The sequence below is a fragment of the Cajanus cajan genome, chromosome 2 (genome assembly GCF_000230855.2).
Source record: "Cajanus cajan strain Asha chromosome 2, NIPB_CcT2T_4, whole genome shotgun sequence".
In the NCBI taxonomy this organism is placed as follows: Eukaryota; Viridiplantae; Streptophyta; class Magnoliopsida; order Fabales; family Fabaceae; genus Cajanus; species Cajanus cajan.
In genome coordinates, this window is record NC_138518.1 from 305112 (window position 1) to 326253 (window position 21142).

The 21142-nt window shown below is 33.6% G+C and overlaps 3 protein-coding genes across 4 annotated transcripts; 1 reads left to right on the plus strand and 2 right to left on the minus strand.

Annotated features, from left to right (window-relative positions):
- Window positions 1-397: 397 nt before the first annotated feature.
- Window positions 398-4628, minus strand: LOC109818529 (NADH dehydrogenase [ubiquinone] 1 alpha subcomplex subunit 2). Of its 2 annotated transcripts, XM_083067762.1 has the most exons (3): window positions 2568-2656; window positions 2303-2409; window positions 398-585 (listed from the first exon to the last, which is right to left on the minus strand). In XM_083067762.1, exons 1-3 carry the CDS (start codon window positions 2651-2653, stop codon window positions 482-484), a joined length of 297 nt encoding a protein of 98 aa, XP_082923888.1. In that variant the 5' UTR covers window positions 2654-2656; the 3' UTR covers window positions 398-481. The 2 variants fall into 2 exon arrangements, 1 of the variants encoding a protein (XP_082923888.1); XR_002241453.3 differs by lacking the exons at window positions 2303-2409; window positions 2568-2656 and adding an exon at window positions 4482-4628.
- A 2760-nt stretch (window positions 4629-7388) lies between these two features.
- LOC109818528 (uncharacterized) lies at window positions 7389-8129 on the plus strand. The gene has a single exon (XM_020384017.3). It carries the CDS (start codon window positions 7389-7391, stop codon window positions 7854-7856), a length of 468 nt encoding a protein of 155 aa, XP_020239606.2. The 3' UTR covers window positions 7857-8129.
- Window positions 8130-10071: 1942 nt separating this feature from the next.
- LOC109818525 (mediator of RNA polymerase II transcription subunit 33B) lies at window positions 10072-21142 on the minus strand. Its single transcript, XM_029268875.2, has 10 exons — window positions 20321-21142; window positions 19406-19731; window positions 19192-19283; window positions 18519-18870; window positions 17682-17892; window positions 15875-15989; window positions 15565-15726; window positions 13941-14613; window positions 11773-11979; window positions 10072-11416 (listed from the first exon to the last, which is right to left on the minus strand). The coding sequence occupies exons 1-10, from the start codon at window positions 21052-21054 to the stop codon at window positions 10296-10298; spliced, it is 3993 nt and encodes a 1330-aa protein (XP_029124708.2). The 5' UTR covers window positions 21055-21142; the 3' UTR covers window positions 10072-10295.

Genomic DNA, 21142 nt, shown 5'->3' on the forward strand with positions numbered 1-21142 from the left:
AGCCCACACCAAAGACTAATTAAGATGTTAATGTAGAAGACTGATTTCCAAATACGGAAGCCCATTATTTCCATAACAATCAGAAACAAAAAAACTTCAGCAACAATCTTTTCATTATATGAATTACAACTCTTGTTTAAATCGTTACTAAATAAATACAAAGCCCACAATCTTTTCATTTTAGTTCAGGAAAGTTATCTGGCAAGTCAACTTTTGACAAGATCCATATTCACTTGAACCAAAATTAATAGTTTCATTTTTGGTCTGAATAAATCTCCCACGATAAGTGTGTTCAACAAGCAAAATCAGAATTTTCAACTTAAACTCCACAGTTGCATACTTTAAATGATGTAAGATGTAAGATGCAGAAAGAAACATGCTGATACCAGAGGCCATGGGACATAGAAGAAAAAATCTGGCTTATACTTGCAATAACAAAGAGAACATTTATTCTGTCTCAGACAATACATAAGCAGTAATGTCAAGCTTTCAATGACTGTCTGGCTTTTACCAGATCTTCAAGTGCCTTAAAGATCTGTGCCTCAGACAAACCTTCCAATTTGATACCTTTCTCAACACCCAAATCTAATATTAAGGAACAAATACAGGAAATTAGGGTTCAACACAAACAGGTTTACTGCAATAAATAAATCAATAAATAAATAAATAAAATAAAATATATATATATATATATTACTTTTATTCCTATATATAAGAAACAAGTACTTAATTCATCAAAATTTAAAATTTCAAACCAATGAAGCTAAATTATTTAGTTTTAATTAATAATGTCATAATTTAAAAATTTATTCTAAAAATATCCACCGAAATAAATGGTGTAAGTGATAATTATATTTAATGACATTTTTTTATCATAAATCAAGGAATAATTTTCTCAAATAATGAGCATGACTCAAGATATTAGTTGTCTAATAAATACATCCACTTTCATGAAAAATAAGTGAACGATTCGTAATAAATTAAGGTATAAAATTAAATTACCAATTACTACATTAAAAGTAAACTTACGTTTCATATAATTAGAACCTGAAATAAAACTCTCATTTATATATATATATATATATAAGAACAAAAGTAGTACCTTACACAATACAATAAAAAAAAGGTTCATCGAAGATGGACAATATTCACATTGAGCCAATGTGGATGAATTTCTCAAAAAATACTTATGGATGAAAATAAAATTAATCAAATTGTTAACCTTTGTTAAGATTAACTTATGTATCTCCACCTTTTTAGAAGCTCCTTTGTCTAGTTTTTCCATAAGCACCTATCTGTTCTTGTCCTAGAAATGTTTTAACAGTTGAGTTTTTAAAATTGAAAAGCTAAGCTAATCAAAACTAGGCCATTATCTGTAACTTTTGTGCCTTTAAATTATGTATCTCAACCTTTTGAGAAGCTCTCTTGTCTGATTTTCCCATAAGCACCTATCTATAAACTAGAATTCTTGCCCTATAAATGTTTTAACAGTTAAGTTTTACAATTGAAAATCTCCCATAGGCTAGAAGCTAATCAAAACTTGATCATTATTTGTAACTTTCGTGCCTTTCTTAAGGCAAGTGCAATATTCATATTCCTTATTTTAGATTCTTGCCTCCTAAGAAATTTGTCACACATACCTATTTTATTTACATTTCATACGAAATAATGTTGAGCAAGTATTTTAAAAGAAAGGATAACATAATAATTTCTTTCAGCGATAATTTAGAAGTGCACAATAGGAGGGTATTTCTTTCACAAAATAAAAACGTGTGATGTGTTGAAGTATCAATGTTGCTCAAAAAATGAATCACCCTACAGATTGCAGAAGGCATGAACCTCATCCCCAAAAATTATTCTCCAACAAGTTAGATATATTAATGAAAGATGTTTAGTACTCTATGGATGGATTCAATTGGCTGAGATTTCAGCCATGCAGATTCAACACCTGTACAGCTGAATTTTCAGCCACAATATATAAATTTAGTGTGTATGCAAGAAAGTATGCAGTATTTTGCTTTCTGATAAAAGTCAAAACTGGGATAATATTAAATTTTACTTTCTATCAACTACTAATACTATTATTTTTCTTAACTTTGGGGCACAAATATGAAATTAAGGGGCAATACAGATTAACATTTTCAGTCTTAGTGAACTAATGTCAATATATAAATCCTTAAAGTTCTTATTTTAAAACTAGGAAGGGAAAGGCTTGGTAATGATAATATAGAATTTGACTGCAAATAACAAGGTGACAAATTCAAATAAAAAAGATAAAATTGGGTTTTAAGATGGTTGATACCATATCTTGCCCATAATTGGGGTTCAACTCCGCTGCACTCACGGATTAATATTGGCAATTTTGGGTTCAATGTCTTCAGTTCCTTATAGTTCCTCTCTACAAATGCCCTGAGATATCAAAAAAGAATAAGAGCTCACTTTATTTTATATTCAAATACATGAGATGTAAGTATAACTAAGCAACCAAACAATACATATAAATATATAAATTGAAAACAAACACTGAGAAAAATTAGCCCAAGGAAAGATAAATATTTATTTATAACCTTGCAGATGAGCTTACAGGTGATGACTGGCACATCAAAAACCGAAGCTCTTTTATGTTTTTCGAAAGATGTCCTCTCCATGCCATTGCTTCCCTGGTTCTAAGTTATAATATTTGTGAGACTTTACCTCATCACAAGACAAAGAAAAAAAAGGAGGTGCAGCCTAACAATGCTGGCACTGAAAGTAGTCTACCCGAAAAAGCACATTCAAATACAAACCCTATTCCACAAAAACTTTGTACGAAGTTCCTAAATATGAAAAGCACACTAAATACAAAAGTATTGCATGTCTAAACTACACATAATTGACGGTGGAAAAAAAGACCCAGAAAGATATTTTCTTGTTTTAGGAAACTTTATATAAGAGAATACTATTTCTCATCTATTATTCTCTGTATTTTCTTCCATTCTTATATCCTTGTTAGCTTACTGTAAGAGAATACTATTTCTCTTTTTGTTTGAATTCTTCCGCCCCTGTCAGATTGTTATAACTGACTACAGGTCAGTTATAACAACCTTTCTTCTTAAGCCAATACCTCTATATTATAAATAGGCCCTATGTACAGAGGGTTGGCACCAATTGTACAATCTATCATTTCAGTAATAATAACAAAACGTCAATTTCTCTCTCAGTTGTATATTCGGACATATTTTTGCACTGTTTTCCATTGCACATAGACGTAAATGCTTACATGTCAAGATTATCCCAACTGAATCTTAGAACATGAAGCTCCATTAGCAATAGCATTCTAAACTGTCCAGAAACTCATGCAGATGGTGTCTGAAAATATGTTCACTGTGCTTTTAAAATTATTTTCATGTAAGTCCAACCTATATTCACTCTTATGTGTTTATGAGTCAAGCCTACAAATCAAGTCTACAAAAGCTCCACAAGTTTGCTAAACTCTAGAGTTTGATAACCATGCCAGCAGCAACACTGGTTTTTTTTTTCGGACACTGTTTCTGAATTGTGTAAACAACTATTGTTTTGCTGAATTTGTGTAGCAGACAGCTACTTTTTTCGCTTCATGGCTGTTATAATTTGTATAATTGTATCTTTGTCTTGAAACTTATATGCTATTATATATGTGTGTATGTTTTCATTTTTCATATGTTTCTTTATGTTATTGAAGAAAGAATATAACAATAGAATTTTCAATTTTTCGCTAGATTCTTACACTGCATATTAAATGAACAAAGTTAGAGTAGTGGAAATGATCATGGTTCTGAACTACTCATTATAGTGGTAGAGATGAAGCCAAATATTCTTTTGCATTGTACTCCTTATAACCAATTTCAATTCTCAAAAATCAGTTGTACTCAACCAATTCCACTTACTTGCAGACAATCTTTGAAGTTCAGAACAGCTAACCCATTCGTACCCATAAATTGAAGAACAGTTAACCAGAAAGATCACAAATGAAATGACAATATCAGCTATAATATAGAAAACAATAGAATTACACACAAACAATGCCAAATGCATCAAAAAAATCTAAAAAGCTTCCATAAAATTCGATTTAAGAGAGTACCAAAAAAGTACATCAAGTAAATTTAAGAAGCGGCCAACAAGTAGCCTTGGTACCCTGTACTCAAAGCATCACAAACAATTTATTAGAAAATTACACACTACACATAACTATAAGTCAATTCCACCTACAGATAATGCCCCCAACAAATTAACATAAACAAATAGCACCAATCCAACCACACAAAACTGTTTTCATAATTAGCATTGTTCTCACGCTATGAGTAATAAACTCAAATGAAAGGGTAATAAGCATAATCTCTTAGACTGTCAATTCGCATAACAGAAGGCGTATCTGTTCGAATCTAAGGAGAAAGAAATACGATAGCAGGCAATAATTTTGAATCAGATAACATCAATTTTTCTACAAATAAAAATCGTAATACCTTAGTGTGCACAACTCTTCCCTAACCGCCTTAGTCTCGCTGTCGTTACGGTATAGGAGGAATGGGTGTTAGAAAAAACGGCTTCTCTAAAGCCCAACCTATTTCTAAATCCACCTGTTGAATTTCCGGAAAATTATGAGATTACGATTGAGCATCACGTTTTTACGAAATTTAATACATCTAAATTTAGATATATATATTTAGATTATGTATGTGTTAACCCTAAGCATGTAGTTCAGCGGTAAGGGTTGATCCACGCTTAAGTAAGATCAGGGTTTAAATCCTGTTTTGTGTATACAGTCCCGTGCTATCGGCTCTAGAACAAAAAAAATTATGTATGTGTTGATTTAGATTATTTTTTAAATAATTTTATTTATAAATAATAAATAAAATTATTTTATTATTATAATTATATTTGTTTATAATTATTGAGAGTATAATTATTATAAATTTATTTAAAAAATATATAATTATATATATATATAATTATATATACATATATATATAATTATATATACATACATATATATATACATATATATATATATATATATATATATATATATATATATATTATATACAACCCCTCCCCTTCTTATTTTTATAAAAAGTAAATTTCTTCACATTTTTCATTTTAGAGGGAAAGGTTTTTGTTTTCGTCCCACCCCATTTTGTTCACAATTTTTCTTTGTCAAATAACACCAAATTTTTAATTTCTTTACACTTATTTTCTCTTTTATCTTATGCTTATTCTCTATTTATTCCTTACCAAATAAGGACTCAAGGTAGAAACAAGCTGCATTGTAGCACTAATATAAAGATAAGACAACTTCTAAAGACAGATTGACAACAAAAAGAACATATAGATGCTACAAAATCCCATAATAAAGAACAGAACCACAGGGAGAAGATGCATTTCTTAACCATGGAACTTTGAAACTAATAGATTTTAATCATTGAAGGTATAAAAAAAAAAAAAAAAAAAAACTCATATATTCAAGAAAAATTATTTACAATAAATATTACCGGTAAATGAATTGCATCTGTCAGAACATTTTCAGTTTTAGTAAACAGATGAAATGTATCATCTCCCAAGCTTGCAAAGTCAGTAACCGTCCATAAAATGAATTACATCTTGATGATACTTTATTTATCTTTTAATCAAATTAAATTAGTCTAAAGTAAAATCTTAAGACAGGTGAAAAAAAAATTGAATATACATTACATTTAAAGAGTAATCAAATACATATATAAATTGAATTCTCAATTTAAGTTATATATATATATATATATATAACTTTTTATTTTATTTTTCATATCTGACATCTTATAGGCAATACTAATTTTAAATATATTTGAATTATTAATTTCAATATAATTACAGTAAAGTTTGGGAGTCGGTAACTTGTTAGTTGTTTTGAAATTTTCAATATATATATTGCATTATCTTTTTTCTAAAATAGTTGAATATATATATATATGTGTAAAGTTTTTAATTACAGTAAAGTTTTTTATTTTAAATTAAATAGTAAAATATATAATATATACTTATAGCTAACGTAAAGTAAATGGAATTTAATCGGTTGATAATGTGAAATATCATGTACATATGATTGCTAAGTGATACAGGACTTCTCTAATTTGTTTTTTTTTAAGGAAGCATCTTCACAAAATAGGGACATGCACTCTGAGGAAGACACTATATTAAGTAATGTGATGTGACTTTTCTAACGTTATGTCAGATTCAGATCCATTGAAATTATTATTACTTCACCTGAAAAGTTGGTGGCGGCATGGGCCGATTACTCTATCACATTCACTCACTATAAAAGCAAAATAATTGAATACTTACGAAGGCAACATGAGATTTCGCATCATCATGTACACAACTTACGCGAAAGAAAATGAAAAAAGAATCTAACTATTTAAAATAATTTATTACCCCAATGGTGTAAGAAACATGTGTTACTAATCATGAATATCAGTTGATAGCTATTAGCTAGATCCTCCCTGCCATTGGGTTCCACAGGGAATGAGATGTCACCATTAATTATAAGATGGAAAAACATGTCCTAAGCTAAGAACCAAGCAAGCACCATCATGATATAATAGTTTTTATATGTATATATATAATAATATATAGAAAAGAAAGGAATGTATTGAAAAGTTGGGAATGTGAAACCAATCATCTTGTGAATAATATTATGATTTATGAGCTGCTACCACTTATCGTCACAAGCTAACCGACACGGTCACCGCAAATAATAATGTCACGCAAAGCTTCCTAGGGTTTTAGAATATCATGTCAATTCCGTCACTTCACATGCATTCTAATTATACTTTCACGTCCAAAATATAATAAAAAAAAGTCCCTTCCTTGTTTTGTGCCGAAGGCACTACATGTAATGGAATTTGTGGTCAAGGAATATTGCATGCTAATACACCACCTGTGAGCATAATAATAATTAATTAATGAAGCAATTGCATTTGGGTTCCACGCGTACATTGACATAGCAACAGATCATAAGCTTGCTTCTCCAAATATAAAAAGAAGCTTATCATAAACTACACGAATATGTCAAAGAAGCTTCCCATTGCACTTGTTGAGATTTTTTCTTCTTTTCTAACACTGCTTATTTTTCAATCCTCACGCGGACTATTACAATGTCAACCTTATGTGTAATTAACTAACTGCCACCGTTGAATCTGAAATTTCTCATTGGACTTGTTCACATGAAATTGACATCACCTCATGTGTGTATATATATATACATATACATATATCACTGCACTACTACATCTCATCCCATGCATTGAAAGTTGAAAGCCTCAAAAACACATAGCTCACCCTCAATACTCTCGAGTCTCAAATTATTAAATATATAGCTAGGTAGGTTATTATTGAAGATGGGAAACTACATTTCTTGCACTCTATCAACAATAGGAAGCAAGCATTGGAGAGACATAAAGGTGATATTCCCTAGTGGAGAGATATCAGCAGAACTGATGCTTGAGATGCCAAGCTTCTTTGTGGTGAACACGCGGTCTTTACAGATTGGACGAAGGTTTTGTGCACTGAACGCAGATGAAGAGCTTGAGTGTGGCAACGTTTATGCGATGCTTCCCATGAAGAGGCTTAACTCTGTGGTCACAGCTTCTGACATGGGTGCCTTGTTGATCACTGCCAAAAGGGTATCTGCCAAAGTGAGGGTCGTCCCAGAGAAGGAAGCAGAAGAGGCCAATAAGTTGAATTTGAAGCTGGATGAGATTGAAGAGTTTTCTAGCCCTGAGTTCATGCACAGGTTGTCTATGAGCAGGTCAAAGAAGCCTTTGCTTGAGACCATAGCAGAAGAACCCGTGTGTTCAAGATCATGATCCATCACAAATTCAATGGACTGCCTTCTCAATCTCAACATTAATTGTTCAATTCTTCTCGACCAAGTCCAGTTTGTGGCTTTCTTGTGATTGTGGGTCTACCAGTTATGCGTACACGGCATTACTTTTAGGAAATTTTATTTATTCTGATTGGAATTGTATGTAATACTAAAACTAATTCAAAACATACAGTACTAGGCTATTCTTAATTATATTCAATTGTTAGATTTTATTGGATAAAAATTCAACCAAATTATTGTAGGTTTTCGGTTAGGATTGAGAGCGAAATTTTATAGTGCCTATTTGTATCTCTTAACATGCATCGCAAGATTTAATTGATATAACTTGGTTCCTGTTTATCGGATTGAAGGAATCTCAAGTTGCACCGCCATCTAATGGTGCTTTGCCTAGCTTATGGGTTTTTGCTTCTCTAACTACTATGTAAAAATGACTTTTGGAAACCCAATTGCTATATTTTAAAAAAAAAATTAACTATGATTACAATAATAATAATGAAGATTAAATTAATTAGTCTTTATCTTTATTCGAACTTTCCACACCAACCTCTGTAATTTTATTAAAAATGTTATATGACACTTGGTAGAAGAGATAAGGAGAAAAATATAAATATAGTAAGTTGATATGACATAAGAATTTTTTAGAAAATTGATGTGTTGAATTTGTGTTTTAAAACGCTCAAACCAACTATTATTTTATTGAAACTTGAGTTCACTCGTGTTAATAATATACAAAAGTAAAATTAATGATATGTAAACAATATTAAATTTTATTATAATGGGTCTCTTTGTATAAGAAATTTTATTGCTCTTTACGCGCAGATATTTTTTGTTATTTTTTTTTTTCATATAAAAGCATCTCATTACGCGTCTTCCAATGTCTCTTCTCCATCGTTCTACGCGTTACTTGTTGACAATTGGGGTCAGGTGTTTGGAAATTTTTAATAACTCATTGATTTCATATAATTAAGTTACACGGGTTCTATTCCCAAGTTCATGTTTATGAAAAACAAATATCAACAAAAAAAAAAATTGAACTCTTACGAACTTTCAACTAGAAATACTCCAAATTCATAAAAGAATAAAAAGTGCTAACAACATACTTTTTATTGCACTCATTTTTATTAATTAAAATTTATTAAAAATTATAAATTAGAAAATAAAATTATTAAATAAAATATAAAATTCACCAAATTTTAGATTTTACAATAAATTTCATCTGATTATAAAATTCATTAAAGAGTGTGTAAAAGAATATATTACTAACATTTTTTTTCATCATGATAATTAATTTTTTTTTGTCTATATATAGAGAGAGAAAGGAGGGATCAATTTATTTTAAGAGTAAATCTACTTAAACTTATTCCGTTCATAACTTATGTTCTATATTATATTGTAATAATTCAACCGTTCAATTTAAAATTCTTAATGTATAGATTAAATCTGCAAATTTTATAATAAAAAAATAAAAATCATTTGATACTTCTTTCATTAATTCAAATCAACGTATAAAAGAATTTTATGATTATCCGTCAATTTAAATTAATGAAACGAAATGTCAAATAATTTTCTAATTTTTTAAAAATTTACAAATTTGATCTATACATTAAAAACTTGAAATTGAACAGTTAGATCATTGAAATTTGATATAAAATATAAGTTATTATTATTATTATTATATATATATATATACACCTATTATAAAAGGAATATATTTTGGTAACTACCCTTTAGTCTCCATTTTTTAGTTCATCATTATATCCCTTAAAATATATTAAAAAAAATCTTTTTATATTTTTTCTAAAAAATTATCTGCAACTTTAATATTTGTCTGTGTGTAATTATTGGAGGCACTAAGTGCCTCGCCCCTCTAGTATATATAAAAGTAGAGATTCGTTTATTTGTTTCATTCAATAACTCATTCTCTATATCAAATTTTAATAATCCAACCATCAAATTTAAAATTATCAATATATAAATAAGTCTACAAATTTTTTTAAAAAAATCTTAAAATTATTTGATACTTTATTTCATTAATTTAAATCAATGTATAAAATAATTTTATTATTATCTCTATATATATATACCAAGTGTTAAAAAATGTATGACCAATGATCCAGAATTTTTTTATGGAATATTCAAAAAAATAAAAAACAAATTCTCGTATGACCCACGAGGAAATCTGTGAATGCTATAAGTACACATGAATACAATAATTGCTATAAAACTATGATCAGAGGTTTTTACTGTTAGCTAAACGTAACTGCTCTAGTCTCTAAATTCAAGGGATAATACAAAATTATGAAATTTACATTGCTATGTACAGAAAAGGTAGCAAGTAGCAAATCAAGTGTGCCATTCTTCCTCCTGATATGAGTAACAAAATCCCAAAGTCAAAGGTCATACACCAAGTTGTGGGCCGTTAAAATCTACTTTGGCTTATCATTTCAGCTACCTCACCCATGACGCTTGTCCCTTTAATTTCTAATAGGCGCAGAGCCAAGTCTTCTTCATTCAACTGTCTTAATCCGTTGCTTATTCTCTTCAACATACCCACATCAAGTTCCTGAATCCACAGTGGCGTGCAACTCACCATCAAGCTCATAACCCCAGACACATATGCACGCCAAGTTGCGCAATCACAGCGAAGAGATACTTTTCCATCTAGGGCATTTGCAAGAAATTCTAAATGAATCTCAAGAACCTTTGGTCGTCGTTTTGATGCTGGTGATGAAGTGTCAATACCCCAGGCAAATGTGCCACTAAGTACGGCAAAACTTGCAAGTGCATAACCTCTCAGCATAGCAACTACAACTCCAGATTCTCCCACTTCCTGCTCTAACCCTTGGGCTGATAAAAACCAGGAAGGTAGTGTTTCTGTAAACAAAGATTGAACCAAACCATAACCACCAGATATCCAAAGAAACGATGCCCCAAGAAGAGCGGCATGCTTAACGCGTGTCATTGATGCAGAAAGAGAAACCTGTCCGTATCTCATTCCATATTTAGTCTTCTTGAGCTTATCCACTTCACCCTTGGGCAATCCACCATTTGCTATATCTCTAACTGAAAGCATCAAAAGAGATACAATTTCTTCTGTCAAGAACATGACATCTCTAATAGACCTGAAAACTCTTAAGTAGAAAATCCCAGGAGCAACCGGGGAGATCCCTCCAGAAACGTGAGAACCAAAACCATGACCAAGGAGAGTGCCAACCCCACCATTGTTATAAATACAGGCAGAACCAAGCCCAAGGGTGGAGGTGAAGCAACTTTTTAAGAGCTGAACTACAGCATCCCTGCTGTGGTGGAAGACAGTTGCAGAGGCAGAGAATACAAAAAAGTCACTCCAACGCTTAACCTTCTGAGCCCACAAAGCACCTACAATGGGCATGCATGGCCAGGGGCAACCAGAAGAAAGAGCGATCAAAGATGGGCCAACCAAAACAACGAAGCGCTCATAAGATTTGTCCAATTTATATGTTATTGTGAGGCTTAGAAAGGCCGCCAATGGCAAAGGAAGTGTAGCTGGACCGTTCCCATCTGCTTGCAGCAGTTAAAATTGTAGTGTCAACTAATTGATTTAATAACCTTATGTCCATGTAAATAAAAAGAAAACAAAAAACACGGTCTGCCAAAAACTCGAGATACAGCAAGTTGCTATTTCTATGTCCGTCATATAGCTGGTAGCTAATTGAGGACTTATTCAACACCCACAAATTACTTCCCAAAACAATTATGAAAATGTAAAACATGACAAATTAGTTGGTCTATAGGAAGAAAATGACATGCTGCAAGAATCACCCAGGAAAGGATAATTTGAATTGCACAGAGGGATTAAACTAAGGATTTCCGTTTAATTAATATTTCCACAGATAAGTAAAGTAAACTTAACAAACCTATGGCAAGGCTTGGCACATCAACACCTGTGGCCGCTAGAATTTTCTTGATTTGTTGTTCGACTGTAGATAAATTTGCCGCAGGGCTGGGCCAATCAGTTCCATTCATAAAAGCAGGCTTCCATACGCCACGTGTTACTTCAGCTGATAAGTAGCTTACAATGGTACCCAAAGTTGCCGGGAGAAAATCAGCAAGATCTTTGAGACCTGAAATAAAGATCAAGCAGAGAATTACTACGCAAACAGCCTTAAAACAACTTCAAAAATAAAAACATGGCAACCTAGCTTAATTATCTCCCAAACTCAATTTTTGTGTTAAAATACATTAAATAAAATTAGTCAATACCAACTTAAAGAAGCATGGATTTACCTAGTGTTTGGCCTAGCTTTTTTTTATCTTAAAAGATACTACTAAGTTGAAGTTAAAAATAATACCTTCTAAAGTTATTTGGTAATTTTATGGTTTTTTACCTTAATTGTAAACTTCTACATTACTAGAGATTTTGTCAAACAATTGGCATGCACTCCAAACATGTCAATACTCCGTATTCATCCTCAAGACTAGTGAGCAAGATGCCATCGGGAGGCATGGCTTTGAGAATGTGGATATGGAGCTTGGTACCATGAAAAATGTCATATAAATTGGAGCGAGTTTTGAGGATGACATAATTGTGGCTGAGACTGAGGATGAACCCCATGAGGTGGAAAAACGAAACAAGGAAATGAGTGATGTTGAGGAAATAGTAGCAGATCACAACTTTGAAGGAGAAGAAATTGGGGAAGGGCACAGTGCAGGCAGCTTCATGTCAAATATAATGGTCACCAGGGAGAACATGGGCAAGGAGGGAGGTGTGCTTTCAAAACAGAGAAGCAGAAGATCCACCATTTAGCTCATGTTATGCTACATTTTTTTTCCTCATTTCTACTTTTATTTTAGAGCTCCAAAATTATGTTTGCCACGACACCTTTTAAGGAAAAGAAAATCTCCAAAAAAATCCAGGTCAAACACTACTTTTATTTGAATGTAAATTCTAAAAGAAAAAGATCTTGAACTAAGTGTCTTTGCCATGGCCAAAAAACTATTACAACAACAAAGCGGTGTCCAGTCCAACTAAAGAAGAGAATCAAGAGAGGAAGCTTATGAAACTTGAAAATTAAAATCAAGAAGGCTTGAAAAAAGAGTTATAAACCACGTAAATGTAATCTCTTTGTGCCTATCTGATGTGATACCCGAATTATACAGTTTTTAGTGTTATTTTGTATTACAGCTACATGAATGAAGAGGGAAGAACATCGGTATTGCTGTATACGAGAGGAGCAGACAACTACAACCCACCAGAATGCAATGCCAAAGCCTAAGTAACTTTTGGGGCTCAGAATTGAGTCACAAACCACAGAACACACACAGCCAGCCCTTAAATTGCTTTTCCTTCTTATAACTGTAAGTAATACAGGAAAAAAAAAAAAAAGAAGAAAAAAAAAAGAGATACTCCAAAAAAAAAAATAATACTGCATCTCTAAAAAATCATTGTTTGGTCCCCTTAAGAAAAATAGTAAATTAGCAATACTAGAAACTTAGGAGGCATCACTTTGTCACTTCCAGTCATTTTTAGTGGCACATCAAATGTACTTCAGTAATATAATATGAATTATCATTACTATCAGCAGCATATTATGAATTCTGCTGAATTGCTTAAGTTGTGATGTCCAGTACCCCTTGTCTAGTGTTTGTTTCACAGATTCCTACACCTTTATCCAATAACTAAATGCCAATACACAGACCATAAATCCTATATTATGAAACTCCAGAGCTCAACAAGGATGCTTCCCACATTTAACTGAGAAAACTCTTGACAATACTGTATTTATTTCACTGATGAATGGACAAGGATAATTAGTGAATGACAGTTGCATGAGATTTTGGTATATAATCTCTTTTTATAGAAAACATTTGTATTCAGCCTTTCACTTGCCAAGTTATTCCAAGAATCAAGTCATGTTCAATCTTTCATTTTTTCACAGGACATCTTCATTTCATAGCTCTGAGACTCTCACATTTTAAAGCATGAAAGCCTCAGTAATCCTGAATAGTTCTCAATGATGCATAATGATAAAAGCAAATTAAAAAATAAAAAGCTTAAATATATCCACGAGTAAACTGGGCAAACCTGTAGCCAATTCACGAGGAGAGAGTCTTCCATGAGCACAAGCAGTAAGAGCAGCATCAAGAACAAATGGAGTCGCTTCAAGGATGTCCCATGCAGGCACTTTGAGTTTCATCAAAGCATCATCCAATGAAGGAGTGGATGAATTGCTGCTTCCTGAAGTTGTAGGTGTCAATGTCTGAGCACTTCGATTTATTTTCCTGCACATCATGCTTAGTAGTGCTTCAACGATCTGAGAAACTGACCCTCCAGGTCCAGGTGCAAGGGTAGAGCAGGTGGATTCAATACATTCTCGATGTTGCCGATACCAGATGTTCAATTTTGGAAAGGAATCCATAAATAAGGGCTCTGTAGAAAAACTTATCAATTTTGAAAATCTTCTACTTCTTACACGATCTTTTGGTGATTTCCCAAAGGATGCTAACATACAATTCCGAACCAATAAAAGATACTCAGGACCTAATTGTGATCCTAATGCTGGAGTTGCTGCACCCCCCATCACATGTTCAATAGGTGGAAGACTAAACCGCCATAATCTCAGCAGGAGAATAAATGCATTAGAGAACACCGCATGGCAAGTGAGTTTTTCACCAGTTACAGCAGTCCATGAGACATTAGGAATACATGATCCAAAAGCCTCACATATTGGCATTAACACAGCTGCAAGTAGTGGAACCTGAAAGAAGACAGTAACATGACTACATAGAATCAGGCAACAAACTAAAAGCAGCAATAGTTATTGTTGAGATCTCATATTGACTAGAGATATAGTCAACATAGTCCATATAAGACTTAAACCATTTTCACCTTACCAATTGATTTTGTAAAGTTGAGTTAAGCCCTAAGACCAAATTTTAAGATGATATCAAAATCTATCCCATATGTCATTGAGTCGCCCATATTTGTCACACTCTAGCTGTCTATTCCTAGGCATGAAGGAGTGTTATTATTGGGCCACCCACATTTGTCCATGCTCCAAATGTCTGGTCATGGCCATGAGAAAGTGGTATTGAGATCTCATAGTGGCTAGAGATATGGACAACGGAATTCTCATAAAATTTGGACAGTCCTCACTTTCCAAGCTGAGCTTGTGGCATGAGTTAGGCCTTAAGCTCACATCATAAGATGATATAAGAACTTATCCTAAATCCATTATCAGGCCACCGGCCACCCATATTTTTCTATGCTCTAAATGTTATTCCCAGGCATGAAAGGATGTTATTGGGCAACCTGCATCTGTCCACACACTATATGTCCAATCCTAGGTGTGAAAGGGTTTGTCTAAATCTCTTGACTAGAGATAATGTAGTCCTTGTAAGGCTTGGGCAGTTCTCACCTTATAACTTCATTTAGTGAGATTGAGTAAAGTCCCAAGCCCAAATTCTAAGAGTTATCAATCATCCCATCTCTTTCTCCAAAATGATTAATTAAAATTACTTTTAATTGATAGTACCTTAAAATTGAATAACACAATTTTTCGTTGTCTATGTACATATGGGGGAGGGGTGTTCTCAAACTGTTTTCTTCTTCATATTAGCTTTCCGTTTACTTTTGAGTAAAAAATATCATAGACCAATTGGTTTGTACATGTATGAGTCAGAACATACATTGTTAAATCTGAACATACCGCGCCATGTAGGGAGAATATGTGAACACTGTCTACAGGTGAAATTCCAAGCAGAAGGACATTCAAAAATGGAGCATAGCTAATCAAATAGCTTTCAGTCCCAGAATATGTAGGAGGAACTGGAGGTGAAAGCAACTTTATGATGAAAAAAATTATGTGTTCCTGCAAACAAAGATAATCATTATAATCATGAAAGTAAAAAAACAAAAAAGGGGAAAAGAAGGGGATGCAAACAAAATAATTAAAAATAAAGTAGTTGTGTATGATTTTCTATTTATGAGAAGCCAGATTAAAATGGTGATGGGATCACCTGCACATTCCAGCCACGTACTAAAGATGCTCCACATAGAATGGTAGCAGCAGATATCTTTTCTTCATCCGAGCCATTGATTGCAAATTCAAATATTTTCTCAATCTCTGCTAAGCTTACATGACATCCAAGAGCTTAAATTCAGTTCCATTACCACTAGTAAATATACAAAATAGAGCATCTCATATACCTTACTTCAGGAAACAGAGAGGTGTAACTGAAGCCCAGGTATTAAACAATACTTCACCCAGTTAGACAACTACCACTTTCAAACACACATTCTGATAAGTGTGTGTATTCTTTGAGTGTGAGTCTATTTAATATCTATGCATTCATAGCTACTTTGCTTGGAAACAAGTAATTTTCTATTTTCTTTACAATATGAAAAGCCCCTTTATCCAAGATACAGGGGATGGGAGTAATAAAGCCCACATAGACAAGGCACTACCCTGCTCAGGCTGAATCCTTAACAACTTTTTAATAATATATATAGTATATCTATGGTATTTCAATATTAACTCTATGTTGTGTATTTTTCATATCATGTTCACTTATTTATATTTAAATAACAATATATTTTAAAGATTCAAAAAAATTTATAAAAATATTTATTGAAGAGAAAAGAAATACAGATACAGAAGTAGCAGTATCAGGAATACTCCTCTCAACAACTAATTGGAAAAAAATAAATAAATAGAAGCACATGCTCAAAAGAGCACTCCAATTGCTCTGAACGTGCAACAAAGAAACCCTCTTTTGAAAGTAATGCACATGGACATAAACCAACTAGGAGTCAAACAAAATAATCTTACCAAAACAAGATTTACACTTTTACATTAAAAATAGAAGATGACATTGAAATACTTGTTTATAAATGCTTGTGTTTTAAGAGTATGATACAAAGCACACTGAGGATGACGATGAATTTCTTTTTTTCTTTTTTGAGGGGATTATGCATCAAGGTGTCATTACCTGATACCACAACTTGAACTTAGGACCTCTACCTAAATCAACACCCATTCCAACCCAACTTCAGTTCAGGATGAATATATTATTATATTTCGTGATAATGCAATTTTCTATAACTACAACTATTAGGCAAGAAAAAACAAATATTTTCCCTCAAGTACAATACTACATGGAGTTGGCTAATATAAATTGATGCTGGATAAATACTGTAGAAGAAATTAGAGTAGGCTAGAGATTTATTTGATAAGAGAAAATAAAAATACAACAAAAAGCAGACTAATCTACAAGTCTTGATCAACAAGGAGAAATAAGAAACTCTACTTCCCTAAAGTTTGAATCCAAATTCAAAGTTAAATCCTTAAAACATTTACTCCACAATACATAGGCTATAAATTCAAAGAAAATAAGTTAAATATCATCTCCAATATCCTTAAAAAAAAAAGGCTAACATTGACTATTTAAAGTAACTAAAGTAAATGGACACATAAACCTACAACAAAAATGCCAAAATACTCACACTATCTTATGCATGAAAGGCAAAGATTGGCAAAGCCAATCTTTGCCAGCAGACTGAATGGTATCAACCAAGGGTATTCAAATGTGTTAGAAATTTAGATATGGTCTAAAATACACTAAAAGGTCCATTATAGAATCTATAGAACAATTCAATGGATTAAGGGCATGCAGCAACTCTATAGTGAAATTGAAAGGAAATGAAAATTTGAAATAGAAAAACTAGACAAGATTTTTTTTTTTTTTTTGAGTTTTGTGTGGAAAAAGCAACTCTCACATAGCACATGTAATGTATGAGGGTAGAAATGATGAGGTAGCAGCATACCTAGAAGCAGGAGTAGCAACTAAGACATTAACCAACTGAGGAGTTAGTGATGATCCCTTCATCAATGACGACCAGCTAGGCAAATGGTTAGGAATACTATGAGGTAGCTGGTTGCAAGGTGCACTCACATAACCAGGCCAGAAATAAGCCGAGGTATCAAGCAGATGTCTCGCAATACAAGCCTCAACAATCAGATGCCTCAAGTTACCAGCTGCAAGAAAACACAAAATATGAACTGTCACTCCCAAAATAAAAGAGGTTAATCAGGGGCCCAAGACAAACACAAAAAGACCCTTATGATACCAACACAACTGAGAACAAAATAAACCAAAGAATACAGAAACTTAGATCATTGGCAACAAAAATATGATTAAATCCCATAGAACCAAGCTTAATTGAAATGACAAAATAATGATGTCTAAAATTAGGATAAGCAATTCAGCATGATAGAGATAGAGAGAAGGCTCAAGTTGTATACGGCCTGAAATTCATTAAAGGACAATTAACAAGATAAATGAAAGTGGAGTCTTATTATGGACCATATTGCCTGTTTGCACTTGCACTCAGGAGTAGGCATACATTGTCATTATTTTTTTATCAAGAAATTTCCTTAAATTTTAGTTATAGCTGTATAAAGATACAATTGGACACAATTTGTTTTTAGTTGTTCTTATAAAACAGTTCACTTTTTTATTTTAGGACCTCCAACTGTGATCCTCATTCTCCCTGTGTCTGCACAAACCTCAAAAGGAGTCCTACCAAAGTGCAGATATTTATACAAGCTCTTTCTATAACCAAATACCTTTAGAGATTCATTTTATAAAAGCAACTACTTACAAAAATTTGTGGGCAAGTCATTCACATTCGTATATTCCAAGTATCCACTTTGTCCTGATACAAACAAGGTAGCCTTGGCAGCAGCCTGATTGGCTCCCCAAATAACAGATTGAGGTGGACTGAGTAAATTCTCATAATCACCCAATAGCTGTAAGCTTATAACCAATTCCCCACGACGAACTCCCAAAGCCTGTTTGTCCTTCCTTTGATTGGTGGGGCTCCGCTCAGCTTCTTCAATAAGTTCCCCTTCCTCTTCTTCAATAAGGTTAGCAACTACAAGGGTTGTAATGCACAATAGCATACACAAGCAGGTATCAAGACGAGGTACAGGACCCTCAGAAGGATCCCTCTCCTAAAAAAGGGGAAAAAATATGTACATCTTAAGACAAGTTAATATAGTCTAAAAGCATGCAAAATTAGAGTCACTGACTACATTGAGCACATGCCTAAGTTCAGCAAGCAGTTTTTCTCACAAAAAAAATAAAAATAAAAAATAAAAAATAAATAAAAAAAGAAGAAGATAAAAAGTGTGTCCCTATCCTAAAATATGAAATTACTAGTCTGCATTTGCTTTCAGGAATTCCCCTTTTACCACATGAAAAAAAAAAAAAAATGATCACCTACAATAAACTCTAGTTAATTAACTTCCCTTGGATCAGTTCTTAGTTCTTACCCTTTGAACTAGCCGTAGTGCCGCAATCCATAAACCTAAAAAAGCACTGTGCCATGCAGTACCATTAACTGCTTGCAAAGCCTTAACCAACCCTGCAATAAGCCAACATTCACTTCAACTAAGCAATTCAACAATGCATCAAAAACCAACAGTCTTATCAACACTAGATACAGTTAAGTGCAGTAACAGTTACAACGCTCAAATTTATGCATACCAGTAAGCACTTCAACAGCACTATTTTCCGCCACATGATTGCCATCCATTGCATCCTCAAGGATAAGATCAATAGGAAGCCAAAGCAAAGACCAACTATCATGCCGAGATTGAACTGCGCAAGAGTCAGCACCAGCAGCCATGACAGCATTCAGTTCCAGCTTAGGCGTAGTTTTCCATTCAGAAGACAAAAGCTTAATCCCAGCAGTGGAGTTGAAATTCAAAGGCACAAGGGACTCAGGAGTAACATGCTTCAAGTTCCTCAACAGTATTGAATTCCCCGCAAGCCGCTGCAGTTGGTGAACAAAAGGTCCCCAATGTGCCGGCCTACATACAAACAAGCATCCACCAATTAAATAAAACATCTTATCAGAGAGAACTTAGAAGCAGTTTTTTTAGTCCTGTTCTCCTATTAACATTAAAAACATGTTTGAATAAACTCATCTAGAAACACTTTTAGCCTTTTAGGTAAAGAAAATAGGAAGACTAAATGAAATTAGGTTTCCCATTGACTAAACCTCTAATTAGAATTGGACTTTTACCTCCGTGATAGTTCACATAACAAATATTAACATTAAAAGCCTATATGAATAAACATGTCCAAAACCACTCTCGGGAGAAGAAAATAGAAAGACAAAATGAAATTGACTTTTCCATGAACTAAAATTAGCTCATACATAAGATCATTTATAGAAATCCTCTCATGTTTAGCTTTTCCAAAAGCTTATTTTTAATTTATTTAGCTTATAGATAAAGTTATTTCATTTTTCCATACTATTTTCTTCTCATAAATATTTATAGAAAATTTATCCAAACGAATCCTAAAACTTGAATTCTAATTGAATTGAATAACAATACCAACGGCACTTAAGTAACTAAATTCCTAATCCAAGTGAAAGTTGAATTAAGGTGTTACATGTTCCGTTGAACCAAGGAGAGGATCCTGGAAGTGACTTTGTCGTGAAGAAATCGAGCAATAAGCTGAATCGCCATGGCTGTATTTTTCCTATGCAAAGCATCCTTATTGTGGTTAGGAGCGTCAATTAGCATATCAACGTGCAAGGCATCCTGGGGTTGGAGCAATCCATCGTCGTCCAAGGAAGCTTCGAGAAGCTGGGAGACGACGGCGAAGACGAAGTGAACGAGAAGGAGGCCGGGCGAGGAGAAGGGCTGGGAGAGGCGGAGAGCGTGGTGCAGGGAGGCCATGACTTTGGGGTAATTGGGAGAGTGGAGGTTAGAGGAGAGAGAAAAGGCGTGGCGGTTGAGGAGGTCGATGTAGAGAGCGTAAGCGGCGGGGTGGAGGCGGCGGTGGGGGACGACGCGGGCGGCGAGGAGCGAGAGGACGAGCAAGGGAGGGACGAGGCGGACCGCCATGGCTTTCTCGAGATACTTCCAGGTGATAGGCAGGTGGTTGTCGAAGCAGATGTGGGAGACGAGGCGGTGCGCCAGCTGGATTGATGGGAGGGACACTCCCGCTGAGTTTAGGATCGATGTCACCTGAATTGACCATAGCAGAGGGTCTGTTTTGTTCTCCTGCGCCCACTTCGTCGCTTCCATTACTCCCTCCCACACATCGTTTCCCTCCCCCATCGCTTCAACCTTCTTTTTTCTATTTCCACAACTCTCTCTACTCACTCGTCCATCACCCATTCATATTTCTTTCTTCTTCCTTTGACTCTCTCTCTCTAATTTTGAAAAGTCCTCTACGGAGCCGTCTTCACACGCCAACTCCCTCCCT

Excerpts from the sequence above, each read along its gene's own strand:
- LOC109818528 (XM_020384017.3), top strand. The coding sequence starts at position 7,389 with ATGGGAAACTACATTTCTTGCACTCTATCAACAATAGGAAGCAAGCAT.
- LOC109818525 (XM_029268875.2), bottom strand. The coding sequence starts at position 21,054 with ATGGGTGATGGACGAGTGAGTAGAGAGAGTTGTGGAAATAGAAAAAAG. Across the intron at positions 15,990-17,681 it reads GTTGCTACTCCTGCTTCTAG|CTTAGCAGAGATTGAGAAAA; the intron begins GTATGCTGCTAC and ends ATGTCATGTAAG. Across the intron at positions 11,417-11,772 it reads TGTGCCAAGCCTTGCCATAG|ATGGGAACGGTCCAGCTACA; the intron begins GTTTGTTAAGTT and ends TGCTGCAAGCAG.
- LOC109818529 (XM_083067762.1), bottom strand. The coding sequence starts at position 2,653 with ATGGCATGGAGAGGACATCTTTCGAAAAACATAAAAGAGCTTCGGTTT. Across the intron at positions 2,410-2,567 it reads CCTGTAAGCTCATCTGCAAG|GGCATTTGTAGAGAGGAACT; the intron begins GTTATAAATAAA and ends TTGATATCTCAG. Across the intron at positions 586-2,302 it reads CCAATTATGGGCAAGATATG|ATTTGGGTGTTGAGAAAGGT; the intron begins GTATCAACCATC and ends CCTTAATATTAG.